General features: G+C 37.1%; 1 protein-coding gene across 1 annotated transcript in view; it reads left to right on the top strand.

The window, feature by feature from the left end:
- Positions 1-17,730, top strand: part of LOC308679010 (collagen alpha-6(VI) chain-like) — a gene marked incomplete at both ends in the record, with an annotated part of 61,175 nt that extends 43,445 nt beyond the window's left edge. Inside the window, 11 exons of the mRNA XM_081346246.1 lie at positions 3-65; positions 4,316-4,378; positions 5,300-5,350; positions 6,333-6,368; positions 7,164-7,226; positions 8,087-8,149; positions 10,016-10,052; positions 11,762-11,773; positions 12,441-12,934; positions 14,801-14,897; positions 17,042-17,730. Coding sequence (XP_081202372.1) covers positions 3-65; positions 4,316-4,378; positions 5,300-5,350; positions 6,333-6,368; positions 7,164-7,226; positions 8,087-8,149; positions 10,016-10,052; positions 11,762-11,773; positions 12,441-12,934; positions 14,801-14,897; positions 17,042-17,730 — 1,668 coding nt within the window. The remainder of the gene's footprint in view (positions 1-2; positions 66-4,315; positions 4,379-5,299; positions 5,351-6,332; positions 6,369-7,163; positions 7,227-8,086; positions 8,150-10,015; positions 10,053-11,761; positions 11,774-12,440; positions 12,935-14,800; positions 14,898-17,041) is intronic.
- Positions 17,731-21,124: the final 3,394 nt, after the last annotated feature.

The following is a 21,124-nucleotide window of genomic DNA, read 5'->3' as shown; positions in this document are numbered from 1 at the left end:
AGGGTGAAAAAGGAATTCAGGGACTGAAAGGAATGAAAGGAAATCCAGGAAGGGAAGGATTCCCAGTATGTCTCAGTACAATAGAATTTTTTAGATTGTTTCACGGGGGAGTGGGTTGTCCCCTCACATGCTTTTTTGTTTTTATCTGCTTCAAGTAATGCTGTGCCAAAATCCTGTATAATTGTTCAGAAGTTCTATCCCTGTAGAATTTTTTGGTCTTTCACTCTCGTTTTTGGAGCTTGTGAATCTTTTGAATTAATTTATGTATTAGAAAAAATAGTTATGGCATTATGTATTTATCTTATGTGTCTCCCATAACTCTGAAGACTTGCTACCTGTCCATCCTTCCCAATCTGAAAAAACCTTCTGAAAAGAGTTTTCTGATGAGGTCTTCTCTTAGGACTGATGTACAGTAAGGAAGGCTGCAGATCTCTGTAGAAGTTCTTGCACTATGCATGATAGAACATTCTCCTCTCCCCATACATAGTTTTTGGCCATTCAGAAACCAGAGGACTGCAAGAGCACTTGCCTCAATCCAGAATAATTTCCATGAAATTATTATTCCCTTGGAAAGAAATTTTCAAAGCAAAACCTCTTTCTTAAAGTGGAATGGGAAGTGGAAGGAAAAAACAAGGGAGACTTATTTTGCAGAACAGAATATCCCCTATTTGACGTTTGGATCTTGCTCCAGCATGGAGGAATAGTTTCATTAAATTCTATTGAATGATTTTAAGCTTGTAATTCTTATAATGGCAGCAGATTTTGGAAGAATTTTATATGAAGCACTTAATCAACTCCAGATGGATTTATTGCCTTGTGTCATTTTAGAGTATTCCAGGAAGAACAGGTCCAGTAGGGATTCTTGGGAAATTGGGACCCAGAGGGAATAAGGTATATAATTTTACTTGTCCTTAAAAACAATAGAGTATCTCTATATTCCTTCTCAGTATGCTTTTGGGACATGTTCATATTTACTTTGAAATTGTTCTCTGTCTAAAAAGCAGGCTACCAACAGAAGATTGTTCCCAATTATAACATCATTGCCTTCCAATTGCTTGGAAACTTAGAAATTGTTCTCAAACTGTGCAGTTTAATGTTACAGAAGGGAAATGATATAATATATAGTACATGGAAAAATAATATCAAATACAGTTTTCTTGGCCAATAGTATGGATTTTGTTTGCCTTTGCCTTCTTCTAAGAATGAAGTTTTAGCTTCCCAGTTCTGGATTCTTAGGTTGTCCTCCATCCAAGTACTGCTCATAGCTGACCTTGTTTAGCATCTATGATTTGCCAAGGTTGGTTAGGTAGTAAGACTATTAAATTTATTTGTATTAGTCATAATATCAACAGCAGAGACAGTAGAGATCTGGGTTTCTGGGTTCTATAATCTCCCAGGATTTGAAATGGACACCTAACATTAGAACCATCATTAAAAAGGCGCAACAAAAATGTTGTTCTTGCATCAACTCAGAAAGCTTAGACTGCCCAAGGAGCAGCTGATACAGTTCTGCAGAGCGATTATTGAGTCTGTCATTTGTACTTCTATAACTGGTTTGACACAGCAACAAAACAGGACAGGTATAGACTTTAACGGATAGTTAGGACTACGGAAAAAACAATTGCTACTAGCCTTCCTTCCACTGAGGACTTATATACTACACGGGTCAAAAAGAGATCTGAAAAAACATTTACAGACCCCTTACATCCTAGATATAAACTGTTTCCTCTCCTCCCCTCAATGCTATAGGGCACTGCGTACCAAAACAACTAGACACAAAGATAGGTTTTTCCCTTATGCCATCACTCTGCCTAACACCTCCTTACCACAGTACTGTCTTATGTCTAAAGATATTTACCCATGTAATGTGGCTGTATTATTATTATTATTATTATTATTATTATTATTATTATTATTATTATTATTATTATTATTATTATTATTATTATTATTATCCTTATCTTTTCTACTACCTTCTCTTATTGGTAACTTATGATTATATTACTTTGTTGCTTGTATATACATTGAGAGCTTATGCAATGGAGACAGAATCCTTATCTGTCCTAATGCATTCTCTTCTCTTCTATTCTGTGCTGTCCAGTCCTATCCTGTCACATCCCATCCTGTCCCAACCCGTCCTATCCCATCCCATCCCATGCTTAATTGAGGTCTGCTTCTTGAATGTCATCCAAAAGCAAAAATTCTTCACCCAAAATATGTGGATGATAGGAACCAGTAGAATATTGCCAAAACATATATATTTATTCTCTCCCTCCTCTATCATCATTCATCAATGTTAAAACAGTCCACCCAAAAGTTAATTTAATCTTTATATAATATTCAATATGCTCCTAAGAAAACTGGATCCACAAAATAGAAAATTGAATTGCTATAAAGGTGGTGGTGGTGGTGGTGGTGGTGCCATTCTTGCATGGCGTTGTTGTTGTTAGTTGGGAAGTCATGTCTGACCCATCGCGACCCCATGGACAATGTTCCTCTACCTTCCTGTCCTCTACCATCTTCTAGAGTCCATTTAAGCTCATGCCTACTGCTTCAGTGACTCCATCCAGCCACCTCATTCTCTGTCGTTCCCTTCTTCTCTTTCCCTCAATCTTTCCCAGCATTAGGCTCTTCTACAGTGAGTCCTTCCTTCTCATTAGGTGGCCAAAGTATTTGAGTTTCAGCTTCAGGATCTGGCCTTCTAAAGAGCAGTCAGGGTTGATCTCTTCTAGGACTGAACGGTTTGATCACCTTGCAGTCCAAGGGACTCGTGGGAATCTTCTCCAGCACCATAGTTCAAAGGCCTCAATTCTTTGGCACTTGGCCTTTCTTATGGTCCAACTTTCACAGCCATACATTGCAACTGGGAAGACCATAGCCTTGACTATACACATTTTTGTTGGCAGGGTGATGTCTCTGCTTTTTAGTATGCTGTCTAGATTTGCCATGGCTTTCCTCCCCAGGAGCAAGACTCTTTTAATTTCTTGGCTTCAGTCCCCATCTGCGGTGATCTTGGAGCCCAGGAAAATAAAAGCCTAAATTTTGCAATGAGAAGCTCATGGTCTGAGCCACAGTCAGCTCCTGGTCTCATTTTTACTGACTGTATAGAGCTTCTCCTTCTTTGGCTGCAGAGCACATAGTGAATCTGATTTCTGTGTTGACCATCTGGTGATGTCCATGTGTAGAGCCATCTCTTGGGTTTTTGAAAAAGAGTGTTTGCTATGACCATTGTATTCTCTTGACAAAATTCTATCAGTCTGTGCCCTGCTTCATTTTGTACTCCAAGGCCAAACCTGCCTATTATTTCAGTTATCTTTTGGCTTCCTACCTTAGCATTCCAATTGCCCATAATTGACTTGGACTACTGTGATATTGAATGGTTTGCCTTGGATTTGAACTGAGATCATTCTGTCATTTTGGGGATTGTATTCCAGTATTGCTTTTCCTAGTCTTTTATTGCCTATGAAGGCTACTCCATTTCGTCTGAGGGATTCTTGCCTGCAGTAGTATACCTGATGGTCATCTGAATAAACTTCATCCATTCCTGTCCATTTTAGTTTGCTGATTCCTAAGATGTCGATGTTCAGTCTTGTCATCTCTTGTTTGACCACGTCCAACTTTCCTTGATTCATGGATCTTACATTCCAGGTTCCTATGGAGAAAAAATCTTTACAGCATTGAACTTTCCTTCCACCACCAGATACATCTACAGTTGAGCATCCTTTCGGCTTTGGCCCAGTTGCTTCATTCTTTCTGGCGCTACTAGTACTAACCCTATGCTCTTCCCCAGTAGCATATTGGACGCCTTCCGACCTGAGGGGCTTATCTGCCAGCGTCATATCTTTTTGCCTTTTGGTACTGTCCATAGGGTTTTCATGGCAAAGATACTGGAGTGGGTTGCCATTTCCTTCTCCAGTGGATCACGTTTTGTCAGAACTCTCTGCTATGACCTGTCCATCTTGGGTGGCCCTGCACAGCATAGCTCATAGCTTCATTGAATTATGCAAGCCGCTTCACCACGACAAGGCAGTAATCCATGAAGAGGTGCATGGTATAAATAATTAAAAATCTACCACATCTGACTAAGTACTCTCTTGCTTGACCAGTTGAAGAGGGGGAAATCCCTTCTTTTTACAAGCAGGAGGAACGTTGTTTTACACATCTTATTTCTTATGTTACTCATGTGATCTTCTGGGTATCTTTGCAGTTTAGTGTGAAGCTAAAATTGAATGTGCTGCTACAGTACTTCCATAATATAGTATGAGATGAAATTAGATTCAACTTTACACTGCACCAGTTTTATTTCCTTTTACAGGGAGAGTTTGGTGATCCCGGAATAAAGGGGGAGAGAGGTTTATCTGGACTACGAGGGCTAAGGGTTTGTATTAATCTATTTACATCTAATGTTCATCCCTTCTACTATTGTATATTCTTGATAATTTGCTGTTTTCATAATTCTCAGTAAAAAGTAAGACTGGGTTGAACAAGCATTAGATCTGGACACAAAAGATCTTTTGAAAGTCTCCATCAGATTCATGGGCAGAGAAATTAAGTGGCTTCTTCAAATTTCTCCAGGGGAAGGAGAAATACTTCAATAATTTCTCAGGGATAGAATTCCTCCTCTAATGGTGATAAAAACAATACTCATAAAAATAACCGATGCAGTACCCTTAGTGTGTGTGTGTGTCTGAGGGAGAGAGAGAGGGAGGGAGGGAGGGAGAGAGAGAGAGAGAGAGAGAGAAAGGTCAAAGTGGCATTTAGCAATAGATACCGTACCTATTTGTACATGTAGTTGTGGGACACGTTATTCAATTTTTTTATTATCTCTCCAGGGATGACCCTGGTTCTATGGGGAGAATTTCTCCCATATTTTCTTTACATGCAAGACTCCCAAAGTTACTTTGCAGAGTGAGATGAATTACACATAAATTTAATAAGTAAATAAAAATAAATAAATGTAATTGAGGACTGGAAAGTTCAAGAATCTGCAGTTGTTGAATAATGACTATGAAAACTGTGATATTCATACTATACATTGCCTTTTATTAAAATAAATGCAATAATACCACTCATCCATCATGCTTTTCTCTTCTTTAAAAGAATTTCAAAGATTAACAACTGGTAGGAAAAATATGCAAAAGAATTTCTTTTTTCATTCACATTGGGGAACCTTTCCCAATCTTGTGACAGCCAAATGCAATGGGAAAACTTGATAAAGTAGTCAAATCCACCTTTTATTAATGTATAGTTATGGTGAGTACAAAAATCCTAAATAATATAAGTTATGCTTTTATTTTAGGGGGATAGTGGTGCAATTGGATATGGTAAGCTGGGAAATAAAGGAATAAAGGTACGTAAGTAAGGACTCTTAAATGAAAACCAATTATAATTGGATTGAATAGAAATAAAACATGTTTTATTTTAGAGATAAGAACAAAATATAATATATTTTTATGGACCAAGTGTGATACTTTATTATCTTTTCACTTTGGAAGACTGGGCAAGAAATTGTGTAGCAGTTTTGGTATGTTTGCATCAAGCATTCCAATGTAATGAAAAATGTTTGGATGACTACAAATGAAATTTAGAGTTTTGGGATATGTTGAGGGCCCAAGCAAATAATGCAATCTGGGCATAATTAGGTTCATTTATACAGATATAAATATAAGGGGTTCAGATTTGTCACGAGTAGAGAAAATATTGCAGTTTTCAAACAATGTTTTCAAACTTATTTTGGGATTCAACATCCATTTTGGGATGGTTTTTTTGTCTCTGATTACTGAGACAGTAATTATATCAGGATTTGTGACAATTTTTAAACCAAGAAATAATGGGGCCACATATAGTTTCAATTGTTTAGGTTAAAAAAATAACAGAATGTTAAAATAAATTGAAAGATAATTAGAATTAGATTGTAGAAAACATTAAAATAAAAGAAAGAAAGAAAGAAAGAAATTGTTATTTATTTACTTATTTTAAGGAAAAATCCCACAACCAACTATAGAATGCTAGAAGACTATAACATATTCTGCAGATCTGTCTCAGAATTAGCAGGCATTTTTGAAAGGGAAAGTGGACTCCTTTTTGGGGGGGTCTTTTTTCTTTTCTTCTTACAATGCAATATATCATGTTTCATGTTGAATAAAACCTTGGATAGACAACAGGTTTGCTGGCACAAAAGAGAAAAAGTATATACATTCAAGTGAAAGGACTGAGTTCGGAGAACAGAAATATCTGATAAGCAATTTTCGATTGAGATGGTTGGGGTTTTTTAATCTTTGTTGCATCCATTATTCAAGAATAAATTTTGTTCTCCCATTTGTGTGTTATAGGGGCAAAAAGGATTTCCTGGAGACATAGGACAGGAGGTAATGGGCATTCCAAAAATAAGAATAAAAAAAGACTCTTCTGATTATATTGTGTAACTGCATAGAATACAAATAAAATTGGACAACAATGAAGAGTATTTCTGGTGAAAAATAAGTTATTTAGCCCACAGACTAAACCTTGTTGGGAAGTATAGAGAGATCTTAGCAAAGTGATTCAGTGATTCAGTGTGGGTGTCATCTTATTCAGATCTATGACCAGTACTACCAGTTCATCAAGCACTGAATGTAGCTTCTCTTCCTGGTCCCACCTAACCCTGATCTTCATTTTTAATGCACATTTATTTATTTACAGAGTTTACATGGCTACCTATCTTATCCATTGATTCTACATGTTTCATAATAATCCATTAAAACACAACTAAAAAGAAAACTACATTTTACAACAGGCGCCACACCACACAGCCCCCAGATGAACTGGTCGATGAATGTTCACATTACAGGGGGCATTTTTCATGATATTGGAGCAAATCAGCATGAGGTTTGGAGGGGAAAATCCTGGTAGTACAGTTGCAGCATGGCAGCAATTTGATTCTGGTAGTAGCATAGGTTTTGTGCTAGGTTTGGATTTAATGTTTCAATAAATATTTGGTACTTTAAAAATTCTTGCAACTTTTTTTCTGTTTAGAGATATATTTCACTCAGCTTGATAGGTTTCCAGACAAATGAAAATATGGTTGCTTTGTTAAGGTATTTTTTTTTTACAAATCTGGTAACAATCAGAAGTATCTAATAATAATTTCATTTTCAAATTTATATCTATATAATTTAATTTAGGGTGATGTTGGCAATCCTGGAATTCCAGGAGAAATTGGGTTAAGAGGGATCCAAGGGCAAAAGGCAAGTAATTAATATTATTAATAACATTTTTCACAGTCTAAATTATTTAAGAGTGATTCACAGTCAAGAAGATACTATGACTAATAATAAATCCAACTGTAATCTATGAATGCTACTTCCAAAGGAAAGTCTGTTGCAGTATGACATATCAAACTGTTAAACATGCAGGCAAAAAAATATATTTTAGGGCTTTCGTGCATTTTGTAGAACTTTTATAAAAACTACTTTTTAAGATTCCCCTTGATTGCAAAAATGGCTTACAAAATGGAATTCGGTAAATATTAGATACAAATCCAAATTTCTTTGGATTCATAGAATTAATTATATATCTCTTTAAATGATAGCCATAAAGCAGACATGTCAAACACAAGGCCCGGGGGCCGGATCCGGCCCGCGAAGTGGTCTCATGCGGCCCGCGAAGCCATCCTGGAAACAGTGAGGGAACGGCCCCCACTGCCTTGGCCCTGGCCCAGAGACCCTCCTTCTGCCAGAGACCCTCAGATCTGTCCCACTCCTGCCCAGGCCCCCATAGGCACCCTTGATGCCAACGATGTAGAGCTGGCCACGCCCACCCAGCAAGCCATACGCACTCTAGCCACACCCACCCAGTAGGCCACGCCCACCCTGGCCACACCCACCCGGCCCCCTGAGGGCAACGGCAATGCTGATGCGGCCCTCAGTGAAATTGAGTTTGACACCCCTGCCATAAAGAATCAGAATTATTTATCGATGTTATATGATAACTTTAACTTATCACTTCAGATCAATTACTGGATTTCATTAGCATCACTCACTTGAAATTTCCAAAATGGAGGGCTGATTTTTTTTAATGGTAGTTTATCCAATGTCATTGTTTTCAGGGTCCTGCAGGTGCCATCGGCCAAAAAGGAGCTTTAGGAAAGCATGGTCCTCCAGGTCGGCGGGTATGCAAATTTATACCATTTTCTGTAATTAACTTTATTTGCAGGGCAATTTGTATTGCAGAAAGATACAATAGTAGCTTGTAAACTAAGTTTTTTATGTCAGTGCAGCAAGTGAACTGATTGGGCTCATGTAGATGGATTATTTCTTATGAGTAGGATGGATAATATCCTGGTGGTATGTATCACTGGAGCTATTTGGTTTGGGTTGCTGAGATCCTCCAGTCATGCTGTAATCTACAGTTTTCTGCTGAAACCAATGAAGCAATTACCCCAGTGTTTTAAGTATACACAAGAATAGACAAGAAGTATAGACTAAGTATAGACAGTATAGTTTTAAGAATAGACTAAGAATAGACAAGAATAGTTCTTTATACCCTTGAACAGGTTTTTAAATTTTAATACATTAAAACAAATTCTAGCCTCCCTGCAAAATAAAAATGACAAAAAATAAAATCTCCTAGGACAGCCCATAATTTCATATGATCATTGTTGTTATTATTATTTCTATTAATCTGCACATTGAAAGACAACTTGCTGCTGTCTTTAAAATTAATTTTGCTTCTGTACGTCTTGGGTTGGTTTAAGTCACAAACATTTATTTGATGATTACCCTTATATTGTAGTCCTAAACAACATAATGGGAGAGTGGTGAGCTTAATGAAAGATTTTTATCCTTGCATGTATGATTTTTTTAATGCTTTGAATCTGTAAAGATATATCTTTTATCAAAGAAAAGAAATGATTCAGTCGGATAAAGAGCCTGGGGTAGATTAAAGAGATATATTGATTTATTTAAAATTATTTAATGTTTAACAGAGCACTGACTATTGAACTCAATTGACAATTAAACCCTTCCCTCAAGATCACAAAATTAAACTCATGAATATTAACCCATGAATTAAAAACCACATTAAATGTATATCAAAGTTTCACTCACAAGAACGATTAGAAATGGCTGTTACATTGATTGCAATTGTATATTCATGGTTGTTTTAGTTCCTACTAAATACATTTGGCTGGTGCTTCTGCATGTATGCACTATGTTTTTGGATCTTGCTGTTATTAATCTCAGATGTTCATACAGTGAATGTGAATGTTAGAATAGCTGGGGGCATATTTGTTATGTCCTAGTACAGACATGTCAAACACAAGGCCCGGGGGCCAGATCCGGCCCGCGAAGTGGTTTCATGTGGCCCGCGAAGCCATCCTGGAAACAGTGAGGGAACGGCCCCCACTGCCTTGGCCCTGCCCCAGAGACCCTCCTCCTGCCAGAGACCCTCAGATCTGTCCCACTCCTGCCCAGGCCTCCATAGGCACCCTTGACGCGAACGATGTAGAGCTGGCCATGCCCACCCAGTAGGCCATACGCACTCTAGCCACGCCCACCCAGTAGGCCACGCCCACCCAGGCCACACCCACCTGGCCCCCTGAGGACAACTGCAATGCTGATGCGGCCCTCAATGAAATTGAGTTTGACACCCCTGTCCTAGTAGTTTATATAACAGCTTGGCTTTGAAGTATGTTGTGTTTATAGTTCCTAAATGGGTCATTTCATAATTCCAAGTTATAGAAAAAGTAACAAATAGCCAGGCTGAATGAGAACATTTTGCTGTAGTTATCTCTGATTATTATACCCCTATCCCCTTCATTATCCATGGTTCTTATTCATGAGAAGACAATTCCTAATATTTTATTCAAACAGATTATTTCTCCCTCTCTCCTTTCAGGGTAACAAAGGATTCAAAGGCATGGCTTCTTTTTCAGTAAGCATTTGTTATATCAAAGTTATATATTAAAAAGTATTTATAGAAACATTTTGTTCAAAACACCCATAGTCTTTAATTTCTCCTTTTTTTCATTTTACAGCCATGTGAGCTCATTGCTTATATTCGGAAACACAGTTGTAAGTATCAATTTGTAACATAATAATTGTCTTGTGCAGACATTCAAATAGCTGGAGTGCTTTTCCATTCTAATATATTCAGTTAGGCTTCATATGAGTTGAGCAGTCTCAAATTGAAAGAAGCCAGAGTTTCCAAATGCTGCAGACATTCATACTCAAAGGGGCTATTAAGATAGTGTAACTTCAGAAGTTTATGGTACTGTGGATTATTCTATTATGATGCTAGAAGGAGCAAAGACAAAATCAAAACACACAAAAACAACCCAACCATGCTTTTTTCTGCTATTGTTGTTTCTACACAATTTCTTTTCTGTATGGTTAAATGTTCCCACACAAACAGACTATATCTGCCAATTTCTTAGAAAAGCTAAATCTTTGATAGTTTACTATGACAATTCTGCCAAATTTACAGATAAAACTGCCTCAATGTACTCACATCAGATTTCTTTCAGTATCAGCAGTACTGACACCTTTTTCTGGTTGAATTTTGCTGAATAACATGGATAATTTGGTACTCTTTGTCCTGTATTAGGAATGCACTAACTATGGCCTCAAATCCAAATTAGCCCAAATAAAGCTTAAGTGAGAACTTCCTATCTGCTCTTATAATTGGAAAAGAAGAAAATTAGTAAATGCATGTGAAATAATCCTGTTAAATTTATTTAATGTAAATAGATGTAAATATAATCAGATTTAAAATTAAATTAATCAGACTTAAGATACTTGTCATCCATTTCTTTGTTCTGCCCATGTCTATTTTTGGGGAATTTGGCTTTTGGAATTCTATTCTGACCATGTTTGTCCTGGAGATGCCATATTGCTTTCCTTTGTGACTTTTGTCATTGTTATTACAGGAACTCAGCTGGATACCAATCTGGCCCAGGCTACTTTGAAGGTTCTCATAACTGTAATATTATTTATGGCCTAGCCTATTCTTACAAAATTAATCCAGAGAAAGAGGGACTGGTCCAATGTCACCCAGCTGGTTTTGTGCCTAAGGCAGTATTAGGACTCTTGGTCTCCCAGTTTCAAGCTGGGCACCTTAACCTCTACACCAAATTGGCTCTCTTGACGTTCATTCATTCTGAACCTCCATCAACTATATTGTTTTTTTTCCCTAGTGAATAATACTTGTTGGCACAACATTTCAGTAGATAAATATTATACATATTTTAAAATATTCAGATTTTTCCTTAAAATCATATCATCTTTTTTATTCTTCCATTTCCTTCAATTTTGACTTATGTTTCATTCTATTTTTTTTTAAAAAGTTGTCCTCTATTGTTTGTTTAATAAACCTCAAAAGCAATCCCCATACCCATAATGGAAAAATTGCTGCACAACCTAAAAATAAGCACATTAGGAACAATAAAAGAAAAATAAACCCAAATACATTGAATAACAGAAATAATTTGAATAGTGCTCATGGCTAGCAACATGCATAATAAAACAAAAAACAAATAGAATAGGATCATTTTTAATAAGACAGCATTAGGAAGGGGAAAACTACAGTCATTATTAGATTCACTCAAATCAAACAAATTTTTGCTTTATATAGATAACCTGTGCACTTAAAAATAATCCTCAGATCATTGATATCCAAGTGTGACTGTAAAGTAAGAGACAGAAAAATACATTTAATAATTTATGTAGAAGAAATATCTGCTTGCTAAACAATAATACCACATTATTTTCTCTCTTTTCTTTAGCTTGCTACCAAGGTAAGCTTCATTCTCCATTTAAATACATTCAAATATTGACTTATCATGTGGCATTGCATTGTGAACAGTTTGCAAGAGAAATATCATCTAGTATTGCTTGTGGTCACATAAAAACCTTTATTGTCAAAGTACAACATGTGTACTTTGAGATTAGCTGAGCCTCCCCCCATGCTCTCTCCCCCCAACACACAGTGACAACAAAACCCTCCATCCCACCACACTATGTGAACCAATTACACCACACACCGGCCTCCCAAGTCAATTCTGCATAAGATTATGTCCTATTTAAAAGCCTAACAGCCCACGGATAAAAGCTATTTTTCAGCCTGTTGGTACCGCTGGCTATATTCCTGTATCTCCTACCGGATGGTAGTAGAGTAAAGAGATACCGTCCAGGGTGTGAGTCATCCCTGAGAATCTTCCTCACTCTTCCAAGGCAACGAGCCCTGGCGATGTCATCCAGTGGTGTCAGGGAACAGCCCACAATGTCTTGTGCTGTGCTCACTACCCTCTGTAATACTTTCCTGTCCGCGGCTGTCAGACCAGCATACCATAGGTGGCATGCTGCAAAGAAAATAGGATAGGGAACTGAAAATAGTTATCTTTTGAAATCTCCCCACCTTTTTTAAATGTCTAGTTCAATGAACAATCTGTGCTATTGTTGTAGGAACTGCAGAATGTCCAGCATATGCTACGGAACTAGTATTTGCTTTGGATATATCCCAGGATACCACACACCAGATGTTTGAACAGATGAAAAAGATTGTCACAGAAATTGTGAACCAAACGAACATCAGAGAGAGCAATTGTCCTGTGGGAGCCAGAGTGGCTGTTGTGTCCTACAGCTCCAACACCAACTACCTGATCCGCTTTACAGATATCCAGAGCAAGAACAAGTTGTTGCAGGAGCTCAACAGACTTTCTTTCCAGAGAACAACCAACAGACGGGACATTGGTGGATCTATGAGGTTTGTTGCCAGGCATCTCTTCAAGCGAACTCTCCAAGGTGCTAATGTGAGGAAAGTTGCTGTCTTCTTCAGTAATGGAGAGTCCGACCATCCAAGTTCTGTCAACACAGCGCTCCTTGAATACAGTGCATTAGAGATTGTCCCAGTCATTTTAGCTTTTAATAACATACCTGAGATCAATCGTGCTTTTCTGGTGAGATTAAAATTATAATCTTTCACTTCTTTTACATCCAGTAATAAGTGTGTTCTCCCTAACTGACAGCTATAACTTTGCGCATGTCAATGTTTTCTAACATAAATAAATTAATAAGGAAATAAGGTATGAGAAGACATAATTTCTTTGTTCTATTAATTTTAGTCTTGAATCCTAAAGAGAGCACAAAGATTATGCATGATCAAAAATGTGTGATGCATTATGTCTGTGGGCTAGCCTCAACATAACAAGTTACAAAATATATAATATTAAAATTAGAGCAATAGTAATAGCATTAGACCTATATATACCGCTTCATAGTGCTTTGCAGCTCTAGGTGTTTTACAAGGTCAGCAAAGTGTCCCCAACAATCTAAGTTCTCACTTTACTGAGTCAACCTTGATTGTTATTGTTTCTTTATCTCATGTTACAGATATCCAATAGCAGCTCTCCAATCACTACGAACATTCAGACCATTTCTCGCTTGCTAAACAATTTCTCTATTCTCCAAATGATTAAAAATTTCTTGTCTATATTTTTGTCTATGCTCATTATTCATTTTGATCCTTTCCAGTGCATAGCTTTCAAGCATCCTTCTAGGCCAGACATGTCAAACACAAGGCCCGGGGGCCGGATCCGGCCCGCGAAGTGGTTTCATGTGGCCCGCGAAGCCATCCTGGAAACAGTGAGGGAACGGCCCCCACTGCCTTGGCCTTGGCCCTGGCCCAGAGACCCTCAGACCTGTCCCACTCCTGCCCAGGCCCCCATAGGCACCCTTGATGCGAACGATGTAGAGCTGGCCACACCCACCCAGTAGGCCATACGCACTCTAGCCACGCCCACCCAGTAGGCCACGCCCCTCCCTGGCCACGCCCACCTGGCCCCCTGAGGGCAACTGCAGTGCTGATGCGGCCCTCAATGAAATTGAGTTTGACACCCCTGTTCTAGGCTGTTTATCCTCTTGCTAAAAACAAAAAACAACATTACACCAACCTATTGGATATGTGTCTCTGGACGTTAATTGAAGCATAGGTATCCAGAAAGACTTCATACTATCTGAGTGTGATTCTTCAGTTAGCACCATGTTAATGTTTTTGCCTATATGCCACTACAAAATCAACTTTATAACCATCACACAGGGTGGTAGGAACAGAAATCAGTCTTAATTTAGTACTAGTTAGTATAACACCAGAGAACCCGTTTGGTCTCTGGCACTAAGTTAAGGCACTAGGCTAGAAACCAGAACTAATCCTAGTTCTCCTTAGGCATGGAAAACAGATGGGTTTAGGCCAATATCACTCTTTCAGCCCAACCCATTTCACAGAGTTATAAGTAAAATAGGAGGAGGAAGGTGTATTAGACATGTTTCCTGCCTTGAGTTATTTATTAAAAATAATACAAGTGGGAAATAAATAAATAAACAAACACCTGCAAACATGGATTAACATAGCAGTTTGTTTTGCTTGCATGATATCACTTGTAGTGGGAGCAGGCCAACATTTCTCTGGTGGAATAACGACAGCCCAATTCCACCCACAAAACAGCAAAACTTCAGTTCCTCTTTTTTAACCTTGTGGTCTTCTGAAAGACTGCGGTATGCTTTTTTTGATGCAATTCTCATATCAAAACAACTTTCTTACTGAAGTGTATATTTACCTAAACCTTTTTTTTAAATTGCTGAAAATATATGCATGTATTCTCAAGTACGCTGGTGGAGAATGGAAATAAACCCTTTAAATTTTATGTTTTACTTTAAGAGGAGAAGAGAGTACCATGTAAATTATTGGAGCTCCTGATGCAAAATGATTTAATCTTAATAAATAAATAATGCATTGTATAGCAAACTTATTTTTTTTTAATTTTTAGGTGGATGATTCTGGACAATTTCAAGTCATCACCATCCCCACTGGGGGAGATTACTCACCATTTTTGAAAAGATTCCAACTGTGCACACTTTGCTATGGTATGAAGAATAGTAATATCATGCACATATTTGAAATAGATGGTGATAATTTTTGTATTGAAGCAGAAGCCTGAAAGAGTTTAGTGTCTTTGGGTTTCTGATGAATTGTTACTTGAATATATGTCCATTGTTTTATTTTTTAATAAAATGCACTTTTTAAAAAATGCCCTTAAATGAGGGGTAGTTTTTGTACCAAATTATATACAGTACCCTGTTTCTTCATATATATATGAAGTCAAATGTTAACTATTTAGATTACCTTGCTAGGCCCCAAACATGGGGCAAATCTTTATTTCCTGTTTTCAGCCTATCTTGAAGGCCATCGAACAGGCTGTAGTCACACCGGACAGTTCATATATTTGTGTAAATTACTAACAAAGAATTAAAGGGAAACTGAGATGCATTTCTGACTCTTTAGTCTTCATCAGTCAGCTATACCCTTCTGAGATTCGAACCTGGGCTGATTGCATATTAGGCAGTGTTATTTACCTCTGGAGCCACAGGATCTCTCTCGCTTTGTTAGCTTTCTGCAAGGGGAGATATGAGTCAAATGTTAACTATTTAGATTACCTTGCTAGGCCCCAAACACGGGGCCTAGCAAGGTCAGAAGGGTATAGCTGACTGATGAAGACTAGAGTCAGAAATGCATCTCAGTTTCCCTTTAATTCTTTGTTAGTAATTTACACAAATATATGAACTGTCCGGTGTGACTACAGCCTGTTCGATGGCCTTCAAGATAGGCTGAAAACAGGAAATAAAGATTTGCCCCATGTTTGGGGCCTAGCAAGGTAATCTAAATAGTTAACATTTGACTCATATCTCCCCTTGCAGAAAGCTAACAAAGCGAGAGAGATCCTGTGGCTCCAGAGGTAAATAACACTGCCTAATATGCAATCAGCCCAGGTTCGAATCTCAGAAGGGTATAGCTGACTGATGAAGACTAAAGAGTCAGAAATGCATCTCAGTTTCCCTTTAATTCTTTGTTAGTAATTTACACACACACACACACACACACACACACATATATATATATATATATATATATATCTGTGTGTGTGTGTGTGTGTGTGTGTGTGTGTGTTTTCTGAGGTTTTCGCGGGTGTTTATATGTGGGTCTTCGGTCATTCGGGTTTTTTCCCGCGTAGAATTGAAGGTGTAGGCGCAACGTTTAGACGGAATCCCATCCGTCATCATCAGGCTGGTGGCTTCAGCTTCCTTCTTCTGAGAGAAGCATGTGGTAGTGGCTGTTCCTCTTTTTTAAACTGCCAGAGGGGGTGTGTTCTGTGTGTGGAGGTGTGCTCTGATTGGGTGGGGGATTAAGTGTGTTCTGATTGGGTGGGAGTGTGTTTTGAATGGTGGGTGTGTTCTGATTGGGTGGGGGTGTGTTTTGAGTGGATGGGCTGGTCTCAGCTGCCAGCCTTAGACCTGAGCTGGTGAGTTGTGCTGCTTTTGTTCGGCTTCGTGTTTGTGGTGGTGCCATGTTTTTATAGTGGGTGTCAGTTTGCTTATTGTGTGGTTTGGAGGGGTTTAAAGTGGCTGATGTTGCAGCTGTAGTTAGGTTTCTGTTTTGTGGTTGTGCCTCGTTATCATTGTGGGTTCGGATTTGCTTTTTGAATGGTTGTGTGGTGGTGATGTCATGTGATGTTATCATGAGATTGGGTCTGGTATCGTTCTTAGTGGTTGGGACTCGTCTGTCAATCAAGGCGGGTTTCCAAATGGCTGGTAGGCGAGAGGTATCATCTCGTTTGTTCATGCTGTGGGGGCGTTTTTCTATCTATATATATACCAAGCTCCATAGGAGTGGCTCAGCCAGGTCCCCACATTTCCAGTCCAACATCACAATAAGTAATCACATTGATTCTCCATGTAGTTCTTCTGCCAGGAGAACTGGAGAAAATTCCTTTTGTCAAGTTTCATTTGAATGTAAAATAGAAAAAAAGGCTCACATGAACTCTTCAATTAGTTTCTTTGTCAAAATACCATGGTATAAAAATGGAACAAGCACAATTCTGGAAATATGTGCAAATAATTTGCTTGAGAACAATTCTGTTGAAACTACTGTTCCTAAGTATGCAATAAAACCAGTCCCTGGAGCATTATCTTGTTCTATGTAAAGAGTAACCTAACTTTCTGTCTTTTTCCAGATAAATGCAAACCAGATGCTGCCTGTGAACTTAACAGAAGAACCAGACCACCATGGGAATATGTGGATGCTGCTTTCATTCTGGATAGCTCAAGCAAGTTAAATCCTGACGAGTTCGAGAAACTGAAGGAATTTCTAAGCAGAGCTCTGAACCATTTTGATATTTCCTCTCAGCCTGCAACTTCTTCTGTTGGAGACAGAATAGCTTTGGTGAGCCATGCTGTACTGGCATTCAAACCACAAACCCAGGTGATACCTGTAAAGAAAGAATTTGATTTAGTGACTTTCAATACAACACAGCTCATGAAAAAATATATCCAGGAATATGTTCAACAATTGGATGGTCAAAGTGCTGTTGGCCATGCTATACAGTGGACAATTAACCACATTTTCTTACATACACCATACCCAAGGAAACACAAGGTTATCATTATTATATCCGTGGGTGGAACAAGTCAATGGGACAAAACAGTGTTAAAGAAAGTGTCTCTAAGAGCCAAGTGTCAAGGCTACGTCTTGCTGGTAGTTTCTGTGGGACGGGTCTATAACAGCACAGAGCTTCAAGAGCTAGCAAGTTACCCTCTGGAGCAGCACCTAATTCAGCTTGGCAGAATTCACAAGCCTGAACTAAACTATGCCATTATGTTCCTGAAACCTTTTCTACGTTTTCTTCAGAGTAAGTGTTCGTAATGTGTGTGTGGTTTTTTGGTTTTTAATCTGTGCAAGGCCTTCCCCATCACAAATGTTTTTCTTCTTCATTATTGTTTTAATAATGCAGTGGCACTCAAATTAATTGCATTAATCTTTTTCAAATCATCTTCTTTATGTCTTCATTCTATACAGAGAGTAATGTGGGTTTCTTTTTTTTAAAGTATAAACTCTACATTAAGCCAAACTTTCCAAAATTGGCATTTTGAAAATCATTGCATACAGCAAAGACAATTTGGAGGGAGGCATAGGACCAACTGGTCATGGATTGTCCTCCCTGGAATACAGAACGCTTCTGTTCATGAAATAGGTGCTGTGTATAATTTTTAAAAAGTTGGAATGGGAATTCTATCAAATTCTCCCATCTATAGGAGAAAAAGTCTATGCACAGAGGAAAGATCAACTCAGACTGATATTATTAATACAAATATTATTTTTAATATTAGAGGGAGTTGATACATCATAATTTTAAGTTTAAATAAGTTAAGTTTAAATAATAATAATTAATAAATGGAGTTAATTTTTATTTTTCTACTTGCTCATTTATTGACTCAAACAGAATTTTCAAGGAAGGCCAAAATTATTTCCAAAATAACAAAATTGGAATTTTAAACAATTATTGCACCTTAAATATAAAAAAGCTGACCCAATTCATGTATAAATGTTTTCTGTTTTTGTAAATTTAATGTTGAAAAGAATATTGCAAAATATTCAATATGAAAGCATTTTTATACTATTTATAATGTTCTAAATGTTTACTTTTTCAAAATAGATGGATTCAACAGCTGTCCATCATTTGAATTTGTAACAAAAAGTCACAAAGTCAGCACAAAAAAATCAAGACATGCTTTTAAGTATCACAGTAACAAGTATAATGTTCTAAATGTTTACTTTTGTGCTTTTGGGTGGGGGTCAAAATAGATGGATTCAACAGCTATCCACCATCTGAACTTAAAACAAAATGTCACAAGATCAGCACTAAAAAATCTAGACATGTTTTGAAGCGTCACAGTCACAAGTAAGTCAAGCTACTTATTCATTATTCATTATAAATTAATTGCCCTTATTGTTTATATGTTCAACCATCCATTTTAGATTTGAACTATTTTCTGCTCAATTCACCTACTTATATTCATAAAAATAATTTAACTGAAAACTTAAAAGCATTCTGATTATCGCTTTGAAATCAAAGGAACAAAAGGGAAGATATAAGACGTATACAAACAGTGATTTGAAAATGAATAAAATGTACATTTATTTAAAAGAGCTAAGCATTATACAATTACGAATTCATATTCTACTGAATCTGCTTTAAGTATGATTAAGGACACTTCATCTTTAATCTATTATTGTCATGGCTAGTTTGGACTTTGTTCTTTAGTATGTGGAAGGATTTGTAGAATTAGTTTTATTAGTCTTCTGAACATACTCAAAAATGCTTTAATATTTTTCAGATGATTGACAGAAGATGATATGAACCTGCACATCTGCAGATGCAATGAAACACAACTTTTTATTCTGTAAATTGGTAGAAGGAAAAATTAATGTTTATAATAATGTCAACTTGTTTTGTTCCAATGATGTATAGAATTTTAGGAACAGCAGAAAAAAACAAGATGTAATATATAAAATTTGTGGAATGATTGTGATTCTTGTCACATTTTGAAAGAAAATCTTTCTTTTTCAAGATTAACATAGCCATGTCTTCTGGATGTTGCTCTTACCTTCATTGTTCAGAGGTATAGTTGAATAGGTCAATGTCCATTCATATGCTATTTTAGCCTCTCTTTTGAACATGTAGATGGAAAATGATTGAGCAATGTGTGCATTACAACTAGTATAATAATATTACATCTGACAAAATACTCATATTAAAGTGGTTTACTGTAACAAGTAAACAAATAAATTTTTAGACTTTATTCAAAAATACATTTGGGGATTCACTCACTAGAAGCTATGATCAAGCAATGACTACCAGACCTTTCAGTCACACTTAATGTAGGACAAGTTAGTTACCACTTTTTGATTACAGTTGTAATTCTCATTAATGGGCTTCAAATCAGCATTGTTAATCCAGGAACCTCTTGAGGAAATAGTCATTCTTAAAAAAAATTGGATGCTCAATAACCTTTTTATTACAAGAAGATATTCAATGGCTTTTCCAGTGTAATAGTAAATTTAGATAATATTTGCATTCTGTACTTGAAATGTTATGCTGAGCAATACTCATGCTAATATATTAAATTTCCTAATACAATAATGATATGTTTGGCACTTTGAAAACCTCTGGACTTTACTATGCACTTTGAGTACATATTATACACCCTGGCAATCCACTCAAGAAAATGTTACATTTTTATATTCTTTACTTCTTTTCCCTATTCAAATTTTGTCTATCTTTTTCAATCTGTTTTCAGCAACACAACTGACTTATTTTATTCTGTTTCCTCTGCTGTGTTTCTGAATGTCCGGTTTGGAGTTAAATGTATTCTCCTTCTCTATTTTGATAATAAAGAGCTCTCAATTAGGTATTAGTTTCTATAGTAACTCTCCTTGATATTCTTTAATTTCTTGTCATGGTTATTTCTTTAAAGAGTCATTAATGTATGTTTTACCATTAATTCCAGAGTGGTGTCAGGTTGAAATCTAGCTATATGTTCTCACAAATATCAAGATATGCATTTAGACAACCTTACAAATGTTTATATAGCATAATTAATACAATTAGATCAAAATTAAAATATGAGTCTAAAATTTAAAAATATAACAGAATGAGTTCAGGACTAAAGACACCTCCCAGACATAATAAATAAATAAAAGTTTAGCAAGCTGTTGATAAGTAAGACTGAGAAGGTGAGTCAATTCACCTGTTCACATTTAATATATTTACTGTGCTTGATTTTGCCTGTGCTGAGTAGCAGACTGGTATATAGGGTCTTCTACTTGCCAAAGAAGAAACATAATAAATCCTAGTTAGGATACTACATAGGAGGGAAAATGACCATATCATAATCATAATCATAACAGTAAAGTTGTAAGGGACCTTGGAGGTCATCTAGTCCAACCCCCTGCTCAGGCAGGAAACCCTATACCATTTCAGACAAATGGCTGTCCAGTCTCTTCTTAAAAACTTCCAGTTTTTCGAGGCAGGGTGTTGCACTGGTTAATTGTTCTAACTGTCAGGAAGTTTCTCCTTAGTTCTAGGTTGCTTCTCTCCTTGATTAATTTCCATCCGTTGCTTCTTGTCTTGCCTTCGGGTGCTTTGGAGAATAGCTTGACTCCCTCTTCTTTGTGGCAGCCCCTGAGATATTGGAACACTGCTATCATGTCACCCCTAGTCCTTCTCTTCATTAAACTAGACATGTAATGTGATCTC

The sequence above is a fragment of the Vipera berus genome (assembly GCF_964194415.1).
Source record: "Vipera berus genome assembly, chromosome: Z".
NCBI lineage: Eukaryota > Metazoa > Chordata > Lepidosauria > Squamata > Viperidae > Vipera > Vipera berus.
Note: the sequence above shows the minus strand (reverse complement) of the source record. Positions and strands in the feature narration are given on the sequence as shown.